Here is a 20,468-nt window from a genome sequence, read left to right as displayed (position 1 = left end):
TTATATACGACAGATATATTTTTCCAGAATTTAAAGGCCCATAATTAAGGCATATAACACACGAGAGCGTATTATACACGAATAAATAAGACTTGTGTACATTGATCAATCGGAAGGGGTGCTAATTGGGATTGTTCACTAGCCAATATATTTGCAAATATACCCGTAGGCGCTTATTACGTCGAATACGGTATATAACACGTATATAGACGAATACCCTGACTCACATACCCTTAAACTGGTGTCTCTACAAGACCATCTCCTGCATATTTACCTATTCCCGAACCAGCTTTGAAATGGGATTATTCTCAAGTGTTGGACAATGTGTGCTTATATTACTGAATGTCGTTTTCACGGTATGTATTAACAAAACTCATATATGTAACTTTGGAATTCATATACAATTCTGTAATGATGTTATATCCCGTTGAATTAACGTATTCTTCAAATGAAATAAGCTTGATTCGATGTTTTTTTAAGATCATAATAATTATATCTCTTATCTTGGAAACTTTACTGGAACTAACATTGTTTTGTCATATGTTTCCCATGTAGGAATTATTTATCAGATATGAGTGAGTGAGTTGTGTTGAGTGTCGTTTTGAAGAGTATATACAAATGTAAGTGACGTCCACCTAATCTGAGTTCGAGCGTTCACTAGTCTCTCCTTATGCCAGGGTTCGATTCCTCCCATGATTACAGTGTGTGAGACGAAGTCCTCTTGTCAATCCTGTGATATTGCTGGAATATATCAGCAGCGCAAGACTTAATCACTCACTGATCAATGGGTCGTGTATTCTTGTCAGGTTAGTGACAACTAACCACCATTCGTTATTTTCCCCGAGTAACCCTCGATAACACCACCCCAGTATCAAGAAGTCTACGAAAGGAAGATAATTGTTTCACCGCATCGGCAATTCTCATCCAAATGGCGATGAGAACACGCTTTCAATTTTGTTTGTTTGTTTGTTTGTTGTCGTCATTAATAACAACATGACTGATAGGATTGTTTTTTGTTTTGTTTGTTTTTGAACGCCGTACACAGCAATATTCCAGCTATATGACGGCGGTCTGTAAATAATCAAGTCAGCGAGCCTGACCACCCGATTCCGCCTTTTACGGCAAGTACATATACCGGTCGCCTAATGAAAGTAATACAGTACGCTGATATTACATATTTGAAATATGAGAAACATTTTGAGAAAGTTTATCGTCATATTTAATGACTGCCTGGCTGTAACTGTAAATAAAATACTTTCTATAAACTACCCGGATCCCAAAACAGTTGGTGATCTATACTCTGATTCAGATCGGACAAACTTACCACTATCGGAGGAACATAAACTCAGTGGTGTTTTAACCCTCTGAAAGAGGTATGAAGTATCGCCGAAAGCTGAAGGAGTTTCTATTGAATGCTTTATGCGACAGTATAGCTAGATTCATGGGACCGTGACGAAAATAATTTTACTGGAACGACAGGGGTGTCAACAAATAACAACGACAGTCCACCACTGAGTTATTCAGCAATGTTGAAGCGTGACGGTATACCCTTACTAATGGACTATACGTGGGACATAGTGAATGCCACACTAACGCGTAAACATAGCGGTATTCATATTCGTGTATCACATAAGAAATTGAACACATTCAAGAGTCTACGGTCTAGCCACGGACGCTTTGTTCACTATGTGTTGTATCCTAACAGTTAGGCCCGTGAAGATCCGGGGTAGAATAGGTCTTCAGTAACCCATACTTGCCATAAAAGGCGACTATGCTTGTCGTAAGAGGCGCCTAACGGGATTGGGTGGTCAGGCTTGCTGACTTGGTTGATGCATGTCATCGATCCCAGTTGCGTGGATCGATGCTCATGATGTCAATCACTGGATTGTCTGGTCCAGACTCGATTAATTACAGACTGCCTTCATATAGCCGGAATATTGCTGAGTCCGACGTTAAACAACAAACAAAACAAAAACAATCATTTCAGTCATGTTGTTATTAATGACGACATGTCACAGGTAGCGCATGAAGGTGAACTTTAACTTGAGCGTAAGTGAGTGATTTTCGTTTAACGTCGCTTTGAACAGCATTTGTCTTATATCACGGTGTGTCATTTTATAATGAGAAGACAGCCAGAAAGGTGATGAAGTTTGGTTTATCTCCGCTTTAAACAATATCCCAGTTATATCACTGTCTGTCAGCTTATTGTGGGAGGAAAGCCCGATTTGATGCAGATTTTATGCGCTTACCACTTCAGTGAAACCCTTGAGCACGGATATGGTGCTGACAAACCAAGAAACGTAATGGGACGAACTTGGATTCGAATCCACAATCACAGGTTCCTTGCGTAGCCAGGGGACGCAACTCTGCACAGCAAATTGTGACGCCTTAAGACTACTGGGCCCCAAGTAGTAGTAGTAGTAGTAGTAGTAGTAGTAGTAGTAGTAGTAGTAGTAGTAGTAGTAGTAGTAATTATAATATTATAATGCAGTGTTGCCTGTCATGGTTCTGAGGTATTTAATTTAAGCAGTATTGATACATATGTTACGAAACTGTACTTTTGCTATTTTTAATGTGGTCGTTGCTGTTACAGAGTGTTGCCTTGTCTTTGCTGGTTATTGGGGCGATCCTCAAGTTTCGACCAGGGTTACTGTTGACCTACGTGTTGCAAGCTGCATCGGGTATAACCGCGTTCAATATCTCTACAACCGTCTCCTCTGTACCAGTCGTCAGTAACATCGGTCTGGCTCTACTTGTCCTCGGCGCCGGACTGTTTGTGATCTGTTTCTTCGGCTGCTATGGCGCATGCTGCGGCAACAGAGTTTTCCTCATCATAGTAAGTGTGTTATGTTCATTATTAAAGTCTCAGGAACCAACCATTGATAGTCCGGGGGTCAAGGTGGGGGGTGTCTTAGGATTTTATCGAAACAAAGTACTTGTCTCAGATAATTATTGAACAAGATATGTATGCGTCTGAATTTTGCTACACACAATACAGTATCTTAAGGTGTGTGTTTTCTTTTAATATTTAGGATAATAACTTTAACTTTAAAAAATAAATCTGCTTTTGCATCTAACGCCCAAACATCCATATAAAAATGGACGGTCGCATACTAAATAGATACATGTTTGCTAATGTTTTGTTATATGATTTAATATGTCTTCAACAACCCATGCTTGCGGTAAAAGGGTAAAAGGCGACTATGCTTGTCGTAAGATGCAACTGACGGGATCGGGTGGTCAGGCTCGCTGACTTGGTTGATGCATGTCATAGTATCCGAATTGTAGGTATCAGTGCTCATGATGACAATCACTGGATTGTCTGTTCCAGACTCGATTATTTCAGACCGCCGTCATAAAGCTTGAGTTCGGCGTTATACAACAAACAAACAAACAATATATGATTTCAAGGTTATAAGAAAATTATATGTACTGTCACTTAAAAGCAATACACAATACCGAACAATACATATCGGTCTTGAGAAAATACTTCATAGGGTTTTTCATAATTTATACACCATTAGTGCAGACAATGCAGTATGGAAAATACGAACATTCTACTCTCGGTGATTTTAAACAGCAAAACACCAAATAAACCGTCAAAACATTTCGGTCATAACCAAATACTATGATGAAAGTGTTGCTGGATAAGACAGCCTGTCCTTACTCAGAATACACTGCCTATGTCAGAGCAATTTTAAGATGCTGTTATTATCGATGTACTAAACAGGTTAGAAGACACAATAATTAATGTCTTAACGTAAAACACGAAGCAGCTTTTGTTTTAACTTTTCAGCATCCAAACACACAAAACCGAACTGTAAAATTCCAGTCCTTTAAAAATGAAACTCAACGAAAAATGATTTTTACCGTGATGTACATGATTTTAGCGCAGGTTTGCAAATCCATATCCACAAAGAAAATATTAATGTTATTTGACTTATGTGCGAGTTTCATTTGCATGTTGTGTTTCTCTTTTGTTTGACAGTTCTGTATCCTAATGGGCATCTTGTGCATCGCTGTGGCCACAGTGGTAGGACTCCTCTTCGTCAGAGATTCGCCCGTAAGTACAATAGGACTGTACCCATTGTGGCAAGACAGGACTGTGTAATATAGGATTGTACGCATAGTGGCAAAACAGGACTGTGTAATATAGGATTGTACCCATAGTGGTAAGATAGGACTTTGTAATATAGGACTGTACCCATAGTGGCAAGACAGGACTGTGAAATATATGATTGTACCCATAGTGGAAAAACAGGACTGTGTAAAATAGGATTGTACCCATAATGGCAAGGTAGGACTGTGTAATATAGGACTGTACCCATAGTGGCAAGATAGGACTGTGTAATATAGGAGTGTACCCATAGTGGCAAGATAGCTAGGACTGTGTAATATAGGACTGTACCCATAGTGGCAAGATAGGACTGTGTAATATAGGACTGCACCCATAGTGGCAAGACAGGACTGTGTAATATATGATTGTACCCATAGTGGCAAGATAGGATTGTGTAATATAGGACTGTACCCATTGTGGCAAGACAGGACTGTGTAATATAGGATTGTACCGATAGTGGCAAGATAGGATTGTGTAATATAGGACTGCACCTATAGTGGCAAGACAGGACTGTGTTATAAAGGATTGTACCCATAGTGGCAAGATAGGACTGTGTAATATAGGACTGCACCTATAGTGGCAAGACAGGACTGTGTAATATATGATTGTACCCATAGTGGCAAGATAGGATTGTGTAATATAGGACTGTACCCATTGTGGCAAGACAGGACTGTGTAATATAGGATTGTACCGATAGTGGCAAGATAGGACTGTGTTATAAAGGATTGAACCCATAGTGGCAAGATAGGACTGTGTAATATAGGACTGCACCCATAGTGGCAAGATAGGACTGTGTAATATAGGATTGTACCCATAGTGGCAAGATAGGACTGTGTAATATATGATTGTACCCATATCGGTAAGATAGGACTGTGTAATATAGGACTGCACCCATAGTGGCAAGACAGGACTGTGTCATATAGGATTGTACCGATAGTGGCAAGACAGGACTGTGTTATAAAGGATTGTACCCATAGTGGCAAGATAGGACTGTGTAATATAGGACTGCACCTATAGTGGCAAGACAGGACTGTGTAATATATGATTGTACCCATAGTGGCAAGATAGGATTGTGTAATATAGGACTGTACCCATTGTGGCAAGACAGGACTGTGTAATATAGGATTGTACCGATAGTGGCAAGACAGGACTGTGTTATAAAGGATTGAACCCATAGTGGCAAGATAGGACTGTGTAATATAGGACTGCACCCATAGTGGCAAGATAGGACTGTGTAATATAGGATTGTACCCATAGTGGCAAGATAGGACTGTGTAATATATGATTGTACCCATATCGGTAAGATAGGACTGTGTAATATAGGACTGCACCCATAGTGGCAAGACAGGACTGTGTCATATAGGATTGTACCCATAATGGCAAGATAGGACTGTGTAATATAGGATTGTGCCCATATCGGTAAGATAGGACGGTTTGTAATAAAGGACTGTACCCATTGTGGCAACACCCGTCTGTCAGTAAAATAGGGATGTCCCCGCAGTAGCAGGACCCGTCTGTAAGTAAAATAGGAATGTTCCTACAGCGGCAAGATTCGTCTGTTAGAATAGAACATAGCAACATAGAAGTGCACACATAGCAGAAAGGCAGCTCGTAAGTACTATTTGAGTATACCAACTCGCCCGTAAGTGATATCGGAATTACCCATAGTGACATCACCCGGCCGTAAGTTATTTCAAAATATACGCATAGTGACAGGATTCGATGGAAGGTGATATGGGAATAAACCCACAGTGACAGCTCACGCCCGTAAGTGATATCGGAATATTCCTATAGTGACAGCACTCGCCCGTAAGTGATATCGGAATATTTCCTTAGTGACAGCACTCGCCCGTAAGTGATTTCAGAATAAACCCATAGTGACGACACTCCTCGTAATTGATATCGGAATATACCCTTAGTGACAGCATTCGCCCGTAAGTGATTTCAGAATATACCCCTGGTGACAGCACTCGCCCGTAAGGGATATCGGAATATTCCCATAGTGACAGCACTCGCCCGTAAGTGATTTCAGAATAAACCCATAATGACGACACTCCTCGTAATTGATATCGGAATATACCCTTAGTGACAGCATTCGCCCGTAAGTGATTTCAGAATATACCCCTGTTGACAGCACTCGCCCGTAAGGGATATCGGAATATTCCCATAGTGACAGCACTCGCCCGTAAGTGATATCGGAATATTTCCTTAGTGACAGCACTCGCCCGTGGGTGATTTTAGAATATACCCCTAGTGACAGCACTCGCCCGTAAGTTATTTCAGAATGCACCCATGGTGACAGCACTCGCCCGTAAGTGATTTCAGAATATACCCAGGGTGACAGCACTCGCCCGTAAGGGATATCGGAATATTCCCATAGTGAAAGCACTCGCCCGTACGTGATTTAAGAATATACCCATTGTGACAGGACTCGCCCGTAAGTGATATCGGAATATACCCATAATGACAACACTCACCAGTAACTGATTTCAGAATATACCCATAGTGACATCACTCGCCCGTAAGTGATATCGGAATATTCCCATAGTGACAGCACTTGCCCGTACGTCATTTCGGAATATTCCCAAATCGACAGCACTCGCCCGTAAGGGATATCGGAATATTCCCATAGTGACAGCACTCGCCCGTTAGTCATTTTGGAATATACCCACAGTGACAGCACTCATCCGTAAGTGATTTCAGAATATACCCCTGGTGACAGCACTCGCCCGTAAGGGATATCGGAATATTCCCATAGTGACAGCACTCGCCCGTAAGTGATTTCAGAATAAACCCATAGTGACGACACTCCTCGTAATTGATATCGGAATATACCCTTAGTGACAGCATTCGCCTGTAAGTGATTTCAGAATATACCCCTGGTGACAGCACTCGCCCGTAAGGGATATCGGAATATTCCCATAGTGACAGCACTCGCCCGTAAGTGATTTCAGAATAAACCCATAGTGACGACACTCGCCCGTAAGTGATATCGGAATATTCCCATAGTGACAGCACTCGCCCGTAAGTTATATCGCAATATTTTCATAGTGACAGCACTCGCCCGTAAGGCATTTCGGAATATTCCCATAGTGAAAGCACTCGCCCGTACGTGATTTAAGAATATACCCATTGTGACAGGACTCGCCCGTAAGTGATATCGGAATATACCCATAATGACAACACTCACCAGTAACTGATTTCAGAATATAACCATAGTGACATCACTCGCCCGTAAGTGATATCGGAATATTCCCATAGTGAAAGCACTCGCCCGTAAGTGATATCGGAATATTCCCATAGTGACAGCACTTGCCCGTACGTCATTTCGGAATATTCCCATAGTGACAGCACTCGCCCGTAAGGGATATCGGAATATTCCCATAGTGACAGCACTCGCCCGTTAGTCATTTTGGAATATACCCACGGTGACAGCACTCATCCGTAAGTGATTTCAGAATATACCCCTGGTGACAGCACTCGCCCGTAAGGGATATCGGAATATTCCCATAGTGACAGCACTCGCCCGTAAGTGATTTCAGAATAAACCCATAGTGACGACACTCGCCCGTAAGTGATATCGGAATATTCCCATAGTGACAGCACTCGCCCGTAAGTGATATCGCAATATTTTCATAGTGACAGCACTCGCCCGTAAGGCATTTCGAAATAAACCCACAGTGACAGCACTCGCCCGTAAGTGATTTCAGAATATACCCATATTGACAAGACTCGCCCGTAAGTGATTTCGGAATATTCTCATAGTGACAGCACTCGCCCGTAAGTCATTTCGAAATATACCCATAGTGACAGCACTCGTCCGTAAGGCATTTCGGACTATGCCCATAGTGACAGGACACACCCGTAAGTGATTTAAGAATATACCCATAGTGACAGCACTCGCCCGTTGGTGATATTGGAATATAGCATTGCGACAGGACTTTCTTGTAAGTAACATATTAAGGTACCCATAGTATAATGACTCATCCGTAAACAATATAGGAGTGTAGCAATTGTTGGGCGAGTGAGTGAGGCATCAGAAATGGGCTTCACCCATGTGGGGAATCGAACCCGGGCCTTCGGCGTCACGAGCGAACGCTTTAACCACTAGGCTACCCCACCGCCCCACCAAAAAAATCAGGTAAACATATATATATATATATATATATATATATATATATATATATATATATATATATATCCTTGTTCATGAATCAGGGGCGGGGCGGTCGAGTAGCCTAGTGGTTTCCCGACATGGGTACAATGTGTGAAGCCCATTTCTGGTGTTCCCCGTCGTGATATTGCTCTATATTTCCTATAATTCCCGTCAGCATGTATATACGACGTGCAAGCGATTGGTAAAATACCAGTTTAGGACTCCTCGAAACCTAAAAGAACCGTGTACACTTGGTGTGCGTGCAACAGCGCCAGAGAACGCATCCCTCGTACATCAAGCAAGGCGACTTGCCCAATTTAAATGCAGTCAACAAAGAGTTCTGGTCTTTTTTTTAAATATTTTCCACAAGAGAATGTTTTGTCAAAGTGTAAAAGTAGGCATATATATTCTAGGTTTGGCAATATCCTTGTAACTCTCCATTCATTAAAATTAATCGGCCTCGGTCCCATTATTTTTAAGGAATGGAGAGTTAATCGGTCATTCCCCTCTACGTCATATAGGAATAACGGCAGGACTCCACTGTACAGTACATGTAAGGTACATGGCCCGTGGAAATACGGGATAGAAGGGGTCTTCGGCAACCCATGCTTGCCGTAAAAGGCGACTATGATTGTCGTAAGAGGCGACTTACGGTATCGGGTGGTCTGGCTCGCTGACTTGGTTGATGCATGTCATCGTATCCCAATTTAGATCGATGCTCATGATGTCAATCACTGGATTGTCTGGTCGAGACTCGATAATTTACAGACCGCCGTCATACAGCTGGAATACTGCTGAGTGTGGCGTTAAACATCAAACAAACAAACAAATGTAAGGTACATAGAAATGTACTCATAGAAAAAAAGATTGGGATAAAAGTTAAAGAGTTTTATGGAACGCCGTTTGGGCAATATTCCAGTGGATATTACGGTCTTAGTGAGTGAGTGAGTTGGGTTTAACGCCGCTTTTAACAGTATTCCAGTTATATCACGGCGTGTCAGCTTAATGTGGGAGGAAAGCCCGAAGTGATGCAGGTCACAGACGTTTACCACTTCGGTGAAACCCACGAGCACAGGTATGGTGCTGACAAACCTAGAAACATAATCGGGGCGAACCGGGATTCGAACCCACAATCATAGGTTTCTGGCGTGCCCAAGGGATGCAACCCTGCGCAGCGCCTTAGACATTCACTCACTAGACTATCATATGCAACGCAAAAGGTTTTAGGAACGATCATACATTTTCTGGTACACCCCAAGGACGACACATACATAACGAATCGAGGCGCCTCGGGAGACTAGATCATCCGTGCCCGCTGTCTGGAAGTAATATAGGAATGTACCCATAGCAAATAAAATAGGAATGTACCCATAGCAAGCAATATAGGAATGTACTCATAGCAAGTAATATAGGAATGTACCAATATCAAGTAATATAGGAATGTACCCATAGCAAGTAATATAGGAATGTGGCCATAGCAAGTAATATAGGAACGTACCCATTGCAAGTAATATAGGATTGTACCCATAGTAAGTCATATAGGAATGTACCCATAGCAAGTAATATAGGAATGTGCCCATAGCAAGTAATATAAGAATGTACCCACAGCAAGTAATATAGGAATGTACCCATAGCAAGTAATATAGGAATGTACCCATAGCAAGTAATATAAGAATGTACCCACAGCAAGTAATATAGGAATGTACCCACAGCAAGTAATATAGGAATGTACCCATAGCAAGTAAAATAGGAATGTACCCATGGCAAGTAAAATAGGAATGTACCCATAGCAAGTAATATAGGAATGTTCCCACAGCAAGTAATATAGGAATGTACCCATAGCAAGTAAAATAGGAGTATACCCATGGCAAGTAAAATAGGAATGTACCCATAGCAAGTAACATAGGAATGTACCCATAGCAAGTAATATAGCAATGTTCCCATAGCAAGTAATATAGGAATGTACCAATAGCAAGTAATAGGCGAATGCACCCATAGCAAGTAATATAGGAATGTACCCATAGCAAGTAATATAGGAATGTACCCATAGTAAGTCATATAGGAATGTACCCATAGCAAGTAATATAGGAATGTACCCACAGCAAGTAATATAGGAATGTACCCATAGCAAGTAAAATAGGAATATACCCATGGCAAGTAAAATAGGAATGTACCCATAGCAAGTAACATAGGAATGTACCCATAGCAAGTAATATAGCAATGTTCCCACAGCAAGTAATATAGGAATGTACCAATAGCAAGTAATATGCGAATGCACCCATAGCAAGTAATATAGGAATGTACCCATAGCAAGTAATATAGGAATGTACCCAAAGCAAGTAATATAGGAATATACCCACAGAAAGTAATATAGAAATGTACCCATAGCAAGTAAAATAGGAATATACCCATAGCAAGTAATACAGGAATGTAATCATAGCAAGTAAAATAGGAATGTACCCATAGCAAGTAATATAGGAATGTACCCATAGCAATTAATATATGAATGTACCCATAGGAAGTAATATAGGAATGTACCCACAGGAAGTAATACAGGAATGTACCCATAGCAAGTAATATAGGAATGTACCCATAGCAGGGAAAATAGGAATGTACCCACAGCAAGTAATTTAGGAATGTACCCATAGCAAGTAATAAAGGAATGTACCCATAGCAGGTAAAATAGGAATGTACCCACAGCAAGTAATATAGGAATGTACCCATAGCAGGGAAAATAGGAATGTACCCGTAGCAGGTAAAATAGGAATATACCCATAGCAAGTAATACAGGAATGTAATCATAGCAAGTAAAATAGGAATGTACCCGTAGCAAGTAATATAGGAATGTACCCATAGCAATTAATATATGAATGTACCCATAGGAAGTAATATAGGAATGTACCCACAGCAAGTAATATAGGAATGTACCCATAGCAAGTAATATAGGAATGTACCCATAGCAGGGAAAATAGGAATGTACCCACAGCAAGTAATATAGGAATGTACCCATAGCAGGGAAAATAGGAATGTACCCATAGCAGGGAAAATAGAATGTACCCATAGCAGAGAAAATAGGAATGTACCCATAGCAGGTAAAATAGGGATGTACCCATAGCAGGGAAAATAGGAACGTACCCATAGCAGGTAAAATAGGAATGTACCCACAGCAAGTAATATAGGAATGTACCCATAGCAGGTAAAATAGGAATGCACCCACAGCAAGTAATATAGGAATGTACCCATAGCAGGGAAAATAGGGATGTACCCATAGCAGGGAAAATAGGAATGTACCCATAGCAGGGAAAATAGGAATGTACCGATAGCAGGTAAAATAGGGATGTACCCATAGCAGGGAAAATAGGAATGTACCCATAGCAGGTAAAATAGGAATGTACCCACAGCAAGTAATATAGGAATGTACCCATAGCAGGTAAAATAGGAATGTACCCATAGCAGGGAAAATAGGGATGTATCCATAGCAGGGAAAATAGGAATGGACCCATAGCAGGTAAAATAGAAATGTACCCAGAGCAAGTAAAATAGGAATGTACCCATAGCAGGTAAAATAGGAATGTACCCACAGCAAGTAAAATAGGAATGCATCCATAGCAGGTAAAATAGGAATGTACCCACAGCAAGTAATATAGGAATTTACCCATAGCAGGGAAAATAGGAATGTACCCATAGCAGGGAAAATAGGAATGTACCCATAGCAGGGAAAATAGGAATGTACCCATAGCAGGTAAAATAGGGATGTACCCACAGCAAGTAATATAGGAATGTACCCATAGCAGGGAAAATAGGAATGTACCCATAGCAGGGAAAATAGGAATGTACCCATAGCAGGTAAAATGGGAATGTACCCATAGCAGGTAAAATAGGGATGGTCTTACTCAAGCCTTTACATGAATCAGAGGTATTAACTTTTCAACCATATTGAATGTGCTGTGTGTGGCTACATGTCTGTCTAATATTGTCAACCATTCTAATGTTGTAGCTCAACACCAAAGGCAAGGAAACATTTAAGACTCAAATCCGAAACGAGTACAAAGGACCACTCAGTACCGATACCTTTTCAATCATGCTGGACTTGGCATCCTACTCCGTGAGTATAACAACATCACTGTGTACTGCAAGGTGCATCCTTGTCGTCAGCCGTTTCCTCATCCACTGTTACTGACACTGTTCTTGCTATTCTGATATTTCGGAGCAGAAGGAAGGAATGATCTCGTTGCCAGAGCATAAGCAGACACATATTCTCACCCGTGAGAGGACGGGGGTGACCCAGTCGTCTAAGGCGCCGCGATTCGCTGTGCAGAGTAGCGTCCCTTAGGCACCCCAGAAACCTGTGATTGTGGGTTCGAATCCCGGTTCGCCCCGATTATGTTTCTAGGTTTGTCAGCACCATACCCGAGCTCTTGGGTTTCACCAAAGTGGTAAACGTCTTCGGGCTTTCCTCCCAAATTAAGCTGACACGCCGTGATATAACTGCAATACTGTTAAAAGTGGCGTCAAACCCAACTCACTCACACACTCACTATCACCCTTGAGGAGTCCGAGTCAGTGTATAGGTCCACGGCAACCCAGGCTTGTCGTAAAAGGCGACTAACGGGATCGGGTGGTCTGGCTCGCTGACTTGGTTGATGCATGTCATCGTATCCCAATCGCGTTGATCGATGCTTATGATGTCAATCACTGGATTGTCTGGTCCAGTCTCGATTACAGACCGCCGTCATACTCGTATATTGCTGAGTACGGCGTTAAACAACAAACAAACAAATAATCCTATGAGACGACTACATTGATCAGTGGTCAGAGTCGGTGATTGCTTATCATCATATCATCCAAAGGCGTGGAGGAATGCAGTTTATGTCAGTCACTGGATTGTCTGTTCCATACTTGACTATTGACAGACACCCGTGATACAGCTGGAATATTGAGAGTAAGGCGTTAACATAGAACAAAGACACATGAGTACAGCATCACTCTTGCCCTGAGTCGTTGTCTCATACAGTTATACTGCTGGGAATAGCTGCAAAAAGAAAGAATTATGTTAAATTAAAGACAACATCAACAAACAGACTCTTTTATGTTGGCACATTCACATTCAATGTGAAACGATGAATGAAAACCTTTTGAAGTAGCTTTAGCTGTTTCATCTTCACATTTGAAGGCAAATTCAAAGCAGTGTTTCACAAGTTATGCAGCTGAGTCAGCGACAACAACAAAATGTTTGCTCCGATACAGTAACACTGCCCCCACTGCACGTTTTTCCTTACTTGCAAGAAGCAGAATCTCATCACGTCATCTTCCCACGGCAAGGGAGTTAACTGACTATAAAAGTCCAGTTTTCCCCCTTGCCTAACTAGGCTGGTATTATGGAGTTACATTTTGGTTGGACTGACGAGTCTATGCATAGTCCAATCAAAATCGCGCACCGAAATCGAAATCCGGTTCGTAAACTGTCGTGCAGATTTCGATCGATTGCAGGATTTTCAAAACATGTGCACCGCCAACCTGTTGTCAGCAGATATTTTCCAAATCTTTTCATGTTTTTAATCAAGGTGCTCACGTTAGTTGATGCATTTCGCGATGTAAGGCCCGTTTTATCACAATATAGATCTTGTTTATCGATCAGATCGTCCTGACTGGGCGCCACCATTTTGTGTGAAGCAAACGCAAGTGATACGAGGTGCACGTGTGGAATCTGATTAGTCCATAGGAGAGGCTTAGAAGGGACATAACTAGTAATAGCCACTGGTGGCGCTACGATCGAGTCCAGTAATTCCAGCCTTGTCCGACTTTTTAAGTCAGTTCATCTCTTGCCTCGGGGAGATGCATCACTTATGCACATCACACTTAATTCAAAATTAACATAGTATTTTTCGTTTCTAGTTTCAACAAAATGAGTAAATGTGCTATTTTATCAATGGATTTTCTGGTCCATCATCTGGCTTTTCTGGTCCATTGCCTGGTTTGTTTGCGTGTCGCCGTGACATGGCAGGTGTACAGCTGTGCGGCGCCAGGCAACCTTTTATGCAAATTGTGTACGTATATAAGTGACGGGTGCGACCGGTAGATAAGGACATGCTTACCCATTTCACGAACACCTGGTGTCATTTATATAATTTTCCAGTGATCCATTCACATATTTGTCCCCGCTATTTTGCCTTTTACTCCTGATGAAATATATTACAGCGGATAATCGAGACTGGTTATAATCCTGCTTTGATGTCTTTTATTTACATAGGTAATCTGATTTTGCCTTCCACTGAATGGCCTTTAGTTGAAGATGTTAATTAAGACCAATATTAAATGAAAATAATATTAATGTGTCCTGTTCTTGTTTTATCAGCTCCAATGCTGTGCTTCAACTGGGCCAACTGACTTTGATACAAGTGCCTCCTGGACAGCCTACAACCACAAAGGTATTACAGAAACGATAGAAGCTTCGCCTGCCTGCTGTAAGAAGGATGTTTTGGCTGGGGACACAACCCTCGAGTGTGCGAAGAAACACGTAGGAGTTTTCGATCCGACCATAACAAATACTCAGGTATGTGTTAAGAGTTGGACAAAGTGGTAACTTTGTTGCAATAATGAGTGAGTGGGTTAGGTTTAACGCCGCTTTTAACAGTATTCCAGTTATATCGCGGCGTGTCAGCTTAATGTGGGAGGAAAGTCCGAAGTGATGCAGGTCTCAGACGTTTACCACTTCGGTGAAACCCACGAGCACGGGTATGAAGCTGACAAACCTAGAAACATATTTGCGGCGAACCGGGATTCGAACCCACAATCATAGGTTTCTGGCGTGCCCAAGGGACACAACTCTGCACAGCGAATCGCGGCGCTTTAGACGACTGGGACCCCTTGTTGTAATATCTCACTAATGGTGTTAGCCGGGCTGTGTTAAGGGTATTTAACTTTCCGTAAAATCAGAATTTTTTGAATATATTTGTTTGACACAAATATTTATTCTCGCTCCACATCGGTATATAGGTACGAGTTCAGCTGAATAATAAATAAAACATTTCAAAGGCAAGACAAATGTCAGTTATTTGATTCATATGTTATCAAAAACGAATTCCACTTTCGTTTCATTTGTCCATTGGGCATACATACCGAGGCCATACGTTACCTATGTCCCTATGAACAATTGTGTCTGTGTGTGTCTGTGTGTGTATTAGCTTCAAAGGTGATGCGGCCGTCAAATCGGCTATTTCAATAAGAAAGGGTTTATTGAGATTTAACCACCTCTGATTGGCCAATCAAAATCGAGTAATTTCCTAAATCATGTGGAATAATCTACATACTCTCATCTTATTCATGTTATGTAAATACGAAACTCTAAACCTCTTACGATAAGGTACCTGACTTGAGTGAAATATGCAATTCCCGATAAGCCGTTCAAGCAAATTTTGACACGTTGATGATGCATCAATACGTTTAACATTCCAGGGCTGCTATGATAGGATCCATGACCTTGTCGAGGAGAACAAGGTGTATGTCATTCTCGGCGCTGGCCTGTTGCTTCTGCTCATGGTGAGTGATAACTCCACAATGTGGTCAGCTAAAATTATGACTACAAAACAAAGTCGTGAAATGTTGATAACATTATTCTATTATGCATCTAGAATTTGTTCTGCTACAAGGAAGTTGTTTTCAAAAAAGACTACACCGTCCGTTTGGTACTGCTGATAGAAGGGGCGGTCGGGAGCCTAGTGGTTAAAGCGTTCGCTCGTCACGCTGAAGATCCGGGTTCGATTCCCGATATGGGTACAATGTGTGAAGCCCATTTCTGGTGTCCCCCGCCATTTATTGCTGGAATATTGCTAAAAGTGGCGTAAAATCATACTCACTCACTACTGTCGCTAGAGTGAGCGAGTGAGTACGGTTTTAAGCCGCTTTTAGCAATATTCCAGCAATATCATGGCGGACTGTCGCTAGAGATTTGCTTCAATATCTGACACTGTGATTATAAACCAAGGTACATTTCTGAAAGAGCGAGAGGTGAGGTGAGGTGAAATGGGGCTTAACGTCGCGTCCAAGATTATTGCACTTATATAGCGACGTGCATGCACGTGTATGTGTGTGTGGCTGCTTGTACTAGTCCGGACTGATGCCGATTTATAGTGCTAGCACACTGAGATACCATGCCGCAGTTTAACATGAATACCCCGCTCAGACACAGTATACTGACTCCGAGCCGACCAGTCCTTGTTTTAGCCCCTTAATGTCGAGCGCCAGACAGGGTAACAAACAGTACCATCTTTTAACGTCGTTTGGTATGACGCGGCCGGGGATCGAACCCCAGACCTTCCGCTCTCCGGGCGGACGCTCTACCACTAGACCATGGTGCGGGCTGGGTTGACCATGGAACTATGAAGATATTGTTAGTGTTGCCGTTTGACTGATGGGCTCGTGGTCGGGTATCACCATTTGCGTGATCGCTTCTTTAATATTAAAACGATAACTATTCTATATTCTATCGAAAAATCCAAATGATGTGTTGTACCAATCTCAAATGTGTTGTCTTCCGTTTCAGGTACTGGAAATTGTATTTGCAATCATTCTCATCAGAAAGGAAACAAAGGATTCTGCCGTGTAGAATAACAAGCTTTGATTCCGTTTTTAGTGTGTCACTGCACAGATTTCCCCGTGTCTTTTGAATGGTTCACTATGCTATACAGTCAAGTCTTAAGTATGAATATACTTAGGAGTGCAGACATCAGTTATCAGTTAATGTATATATAGTAATTATCATTGACCTTCTGAATGTTTGCCTCAATACTGATTGGTTAGTTCACGCCTTATGTCTTATTTTCTCTGATCGCGAAGGGACCCTTGGCAAATTGACGTCATATCAATTCATTGACGCAAACAATTGAAGATGACGTTATCCATTTTTCGCGATATCCCATAATGTTTTATGCGACGTCGTTCCAACAACATGGTGACCGAGCTATCTCCCCTTGTGGACGGGTAACCCGTTTTTTTCTACATTTTCCCAGAAATAATAATAATAATAACGTAACAAAGCACTTCATCGAAGATCATTTGTTATTGACTGAATATTATGTCTATACATCTTAACTGACCCACCCGAATATTCATACAAAATTACATAATTCAATCTAACAAAGATTTTTTGCGTTTTGTAAAATGACAATGCAGAGGAATCTAAAGATGAGTGCCATTCTTTGGAGGAACAAGTATACAATCTCTCTTTAAATTGGTTTTAAAATAATTCGGCATCTCCAACATTTTGAGAGATCCATACTATACCATAGCCATATCTAAATAACATATCGCGTACATGTGTTGCCCAATTTAGACGTTTTCTATCGATAATAGTGATAAATAACATTGATATGGATACCTATCTACATTCATTTGCAATAATCTTATCGAGTATTTGATACATTTAACTCTATAAACATTATAAAGAGGAACTCGACCACACTCTCCATATGCAACAGCATTAGGTGATCTATAACCAATATGTAGCATAAATTTACAAAATTTTCTATGAACAATCTCTATACATTCAACTCTACTATATCCCCAAATGTCTGCAGCATAAGATAAAATTGGTACAATTTTTTTATCAAACAAATAAAAAGATTCCTTCAGAGACAATTCAAAACGCCGAATAAAAGATTTTAAAGGCCACAAGGCCTTATTAGCTTGTTCAGGCAAAATTTTACATGCTGTCGTTCATACAAGTTTAGGGGTTATCATAAGACCTACATATTTATACATTTACACAGTTTCCATTTGCATACCATTATGATACCATTTTTCAGATTTAGATAATCTTTCACCCATCTTAAATACAATTATTTTACTTTTTTCAACATTTATTCCCTTACCCCATTTCTGGGAGTAGGACTGTAGCGCATCCAGACGCCTCTGCAATGTTATAACACTATCGGCAATTAATAAAAGATCATCTGCAAACAGTAACGCTATTATGTTTAAATACATTATGACACCACAATACCATGCGTAAACTTATTTTCTAAACTAACAACTAATTCATTTATGAATATAGAACACAACACTGGGCAAAGTGTGTAGCCTTGTCTATCACCACATATACTTTCAACATATGGGCTTAATTTGGGACAATAATTAAATGTTACAGTTGCGTTAACGTTTTTGTACATACTTTTTAAAACATTAAAAAATGTGCCATGTATCCCATTTTTTTCATCAATTAAGCAACAATGTAAACGACCGTGTATCAACATGGTATCAATAAAACAATCATTTGAAAAAACTGGCATCACTGTGTTTCTTCCTTAACTTAACACATAAACCATGTTATTCAACGTCTGAACAATTAGGAGATAAACCTACAGTGTTTTGAAAATCGAGGTCGTCCCACTGAGATTCAATACCTCTTATCTTAATTGGGAATCAAGCACTACTTCAAGACTTCACAAGTTGGACAATGTCCGTCTGCAGTCGGAAGCGCACGTAAAATCTCCAATATAAGTAAGTAAGTGGACAATGTTATCACAACCGTACTTTCCTCAACAAATAATAGCCAGTGCCACCTTGTTACCATTAAGTATTTCTATGACATGCAAAGTTGCTCGTACAAAGGACTGCGTGCTACATATTTCATGAGTAGAGGCAAAAGGCTGCGAGGATAGTTAGATTTCACTCATTATTTGTTTGATGACATGTATTACTCATACATGAAGATTCCGGGGTAGGATAGGTCTTCAGCAACCCACACTTGCCGTAAATGGCGACTTCGCTTGTCGTAAAAGGCGACTAACGTGATCGGGTGGTCAAGCTCGCTGACTTGGTTGATACATGTAATCGATCCCATTAGCGTGGATCGATGCTCATGATGTCAGTCACTGGATTGTCTGGGCCAGACTCGATTATGCACAGACCGCTGTCATGTAGCTGGAATATTGCTGAGTGCGGCGTTAAACAATAAACCAACCAACCAGATCATTATCTCTGAATATTGTTCATATTTAAGTAAGTTCAAGTACTGTCATTTGACTTCAATTTTTGTCATATTTAATGCGACTTAACAACTATACCAGTGATGAAAATGATGCTCACAGTTATAGTGAGACCACAGACCACGTGGGATAAGTGTCAAGGAGATGTGCTCCAATTATCAGGGTTGTCATAAAACAAATTATAAAGAAAGCGTCGTAATAGGTTCACAGCTTTATTAAATAACTACTTATTGTACTAAATTGTTTGATAGGCATTACTTAGAAGTTGACGGATGCAAAGGTAGACACAATTTTGTGGATAACAACCTCCATGATTTCACTAAAAGAGAAGTAACAGAAGCAGTCAACACTATAATCTACCAAATCAAAATTACATAAACAAACAAACATCCACCATACCCAGCTCCCTTAGTTCTCCTCCCCAACCCCATCGGCATCTATTCCAAATCTCAAAATTCCAAAATTCTATATAAGCAACCCCTAAAGCCCCCTCTTTGGCTGCACACACCACTTTCGCCCCTTTCGGAAACACATTAAATGGCCTGGCCGGGCCCGTGTGCGAAATACGCATCAGTCGGAAAGCGCACGTTAAATCTCCAAATTAAGTAAGTAAGTAAGTAAGCAGTCAACATTCGCCGCCACAAGCCATCAATCAACAGAGATCAAGTCTATTTCATCCCATCCGCCTACTGTGAACTCATTAAGCAATAAGCACTTATCCTGTTCAATTGGCTTCAGGTCCCATTGGCTACCACCTATGTGATCTCTGTCCATCGTGTTGTGACAGTATTATCCGTCTGTTGTCATCACCTACGTACACCTATGTGTTCTCTGCCCATCGTGTTGTGACAGTATTATCCGTCTGTTGTCAACACCTACGTACACCTATGTGTTCTCTGTCCACCGTGTTGTGACAGTATTATCCGTCTGTTGTCATCACTAACTCATGTATTCCCACTCATGTATGCAGTTGTTGTTACTGTTAATCCTTCACCTACTATATATTATTCTGTACAATGTCCCTCTTTCTATCCTGTTCTAGTCGGGCAAGGTTATCGAGAGTTGATCGGCCAGGAGTGAAGCCGCTTTGGTCGGGGTTTATGATGTTGTTTTGGTCTAGGTAGTGCTGTAGCCTATTTTTAGTCATAAGTTCCATTATTTTGCAGAGATTTGAGGTTAGGGATATGGGCCTATAGGAGTTTGCCTGATC

General features: G+C 41.0%; 1 protein-coding gene across 1 annotated transcript; it reads left to right on the top strand.

Annotated features, from left to right (window-relative positions):
* The first annotated feature begins 191 nt into the window (after positions 1-191).
* LOC124148386 (CD63 antigen-like) lies at positions 192-18,558 on the top strand. Its single transcript, XM_048398105.1, has 7 exons — positions 192-356; positions 2,594-2,836; positions 3,989-4,063; positions 12,271-12,378; positions 14,629-14,826; positions 15,729-15,812; positions 16,816-18,558. The coding sequence occupies exons 1-7, from the start codon at positions 297-299 to the stop codon at positions 16,876-16,878; spliced, it is 831 nt and encodes a 276-aa protein (XP_048254062.1). The 5' UTR covers positions 192-296; the 3' UTR covers positions 16,879-18,558.
* Positions 18,559-20,468: the final 1,910 nt, after the last annotated feature.

The sequence above is a fragment of the Haliotis rufescens genome, unplaced genomic scaffold (assembly GCF_023055435.1).
Source record: "Haliotis rufescens isolate VD_foot unplaced genomic scaffold, xgHalRufe1.0.p SCAF_18, whole genome shotgun sequence".
Taxonomy (NCBI): domain Eukaryota; kingdom Metazoa; phylum Mollusca; class Gastropoda; order Lepetellida; family Haliotidae; genus Haliotis; species Haliotis rufescens.
This window is presented reverse-complemented; position numbering and strand designations above follow the sequence as displayed.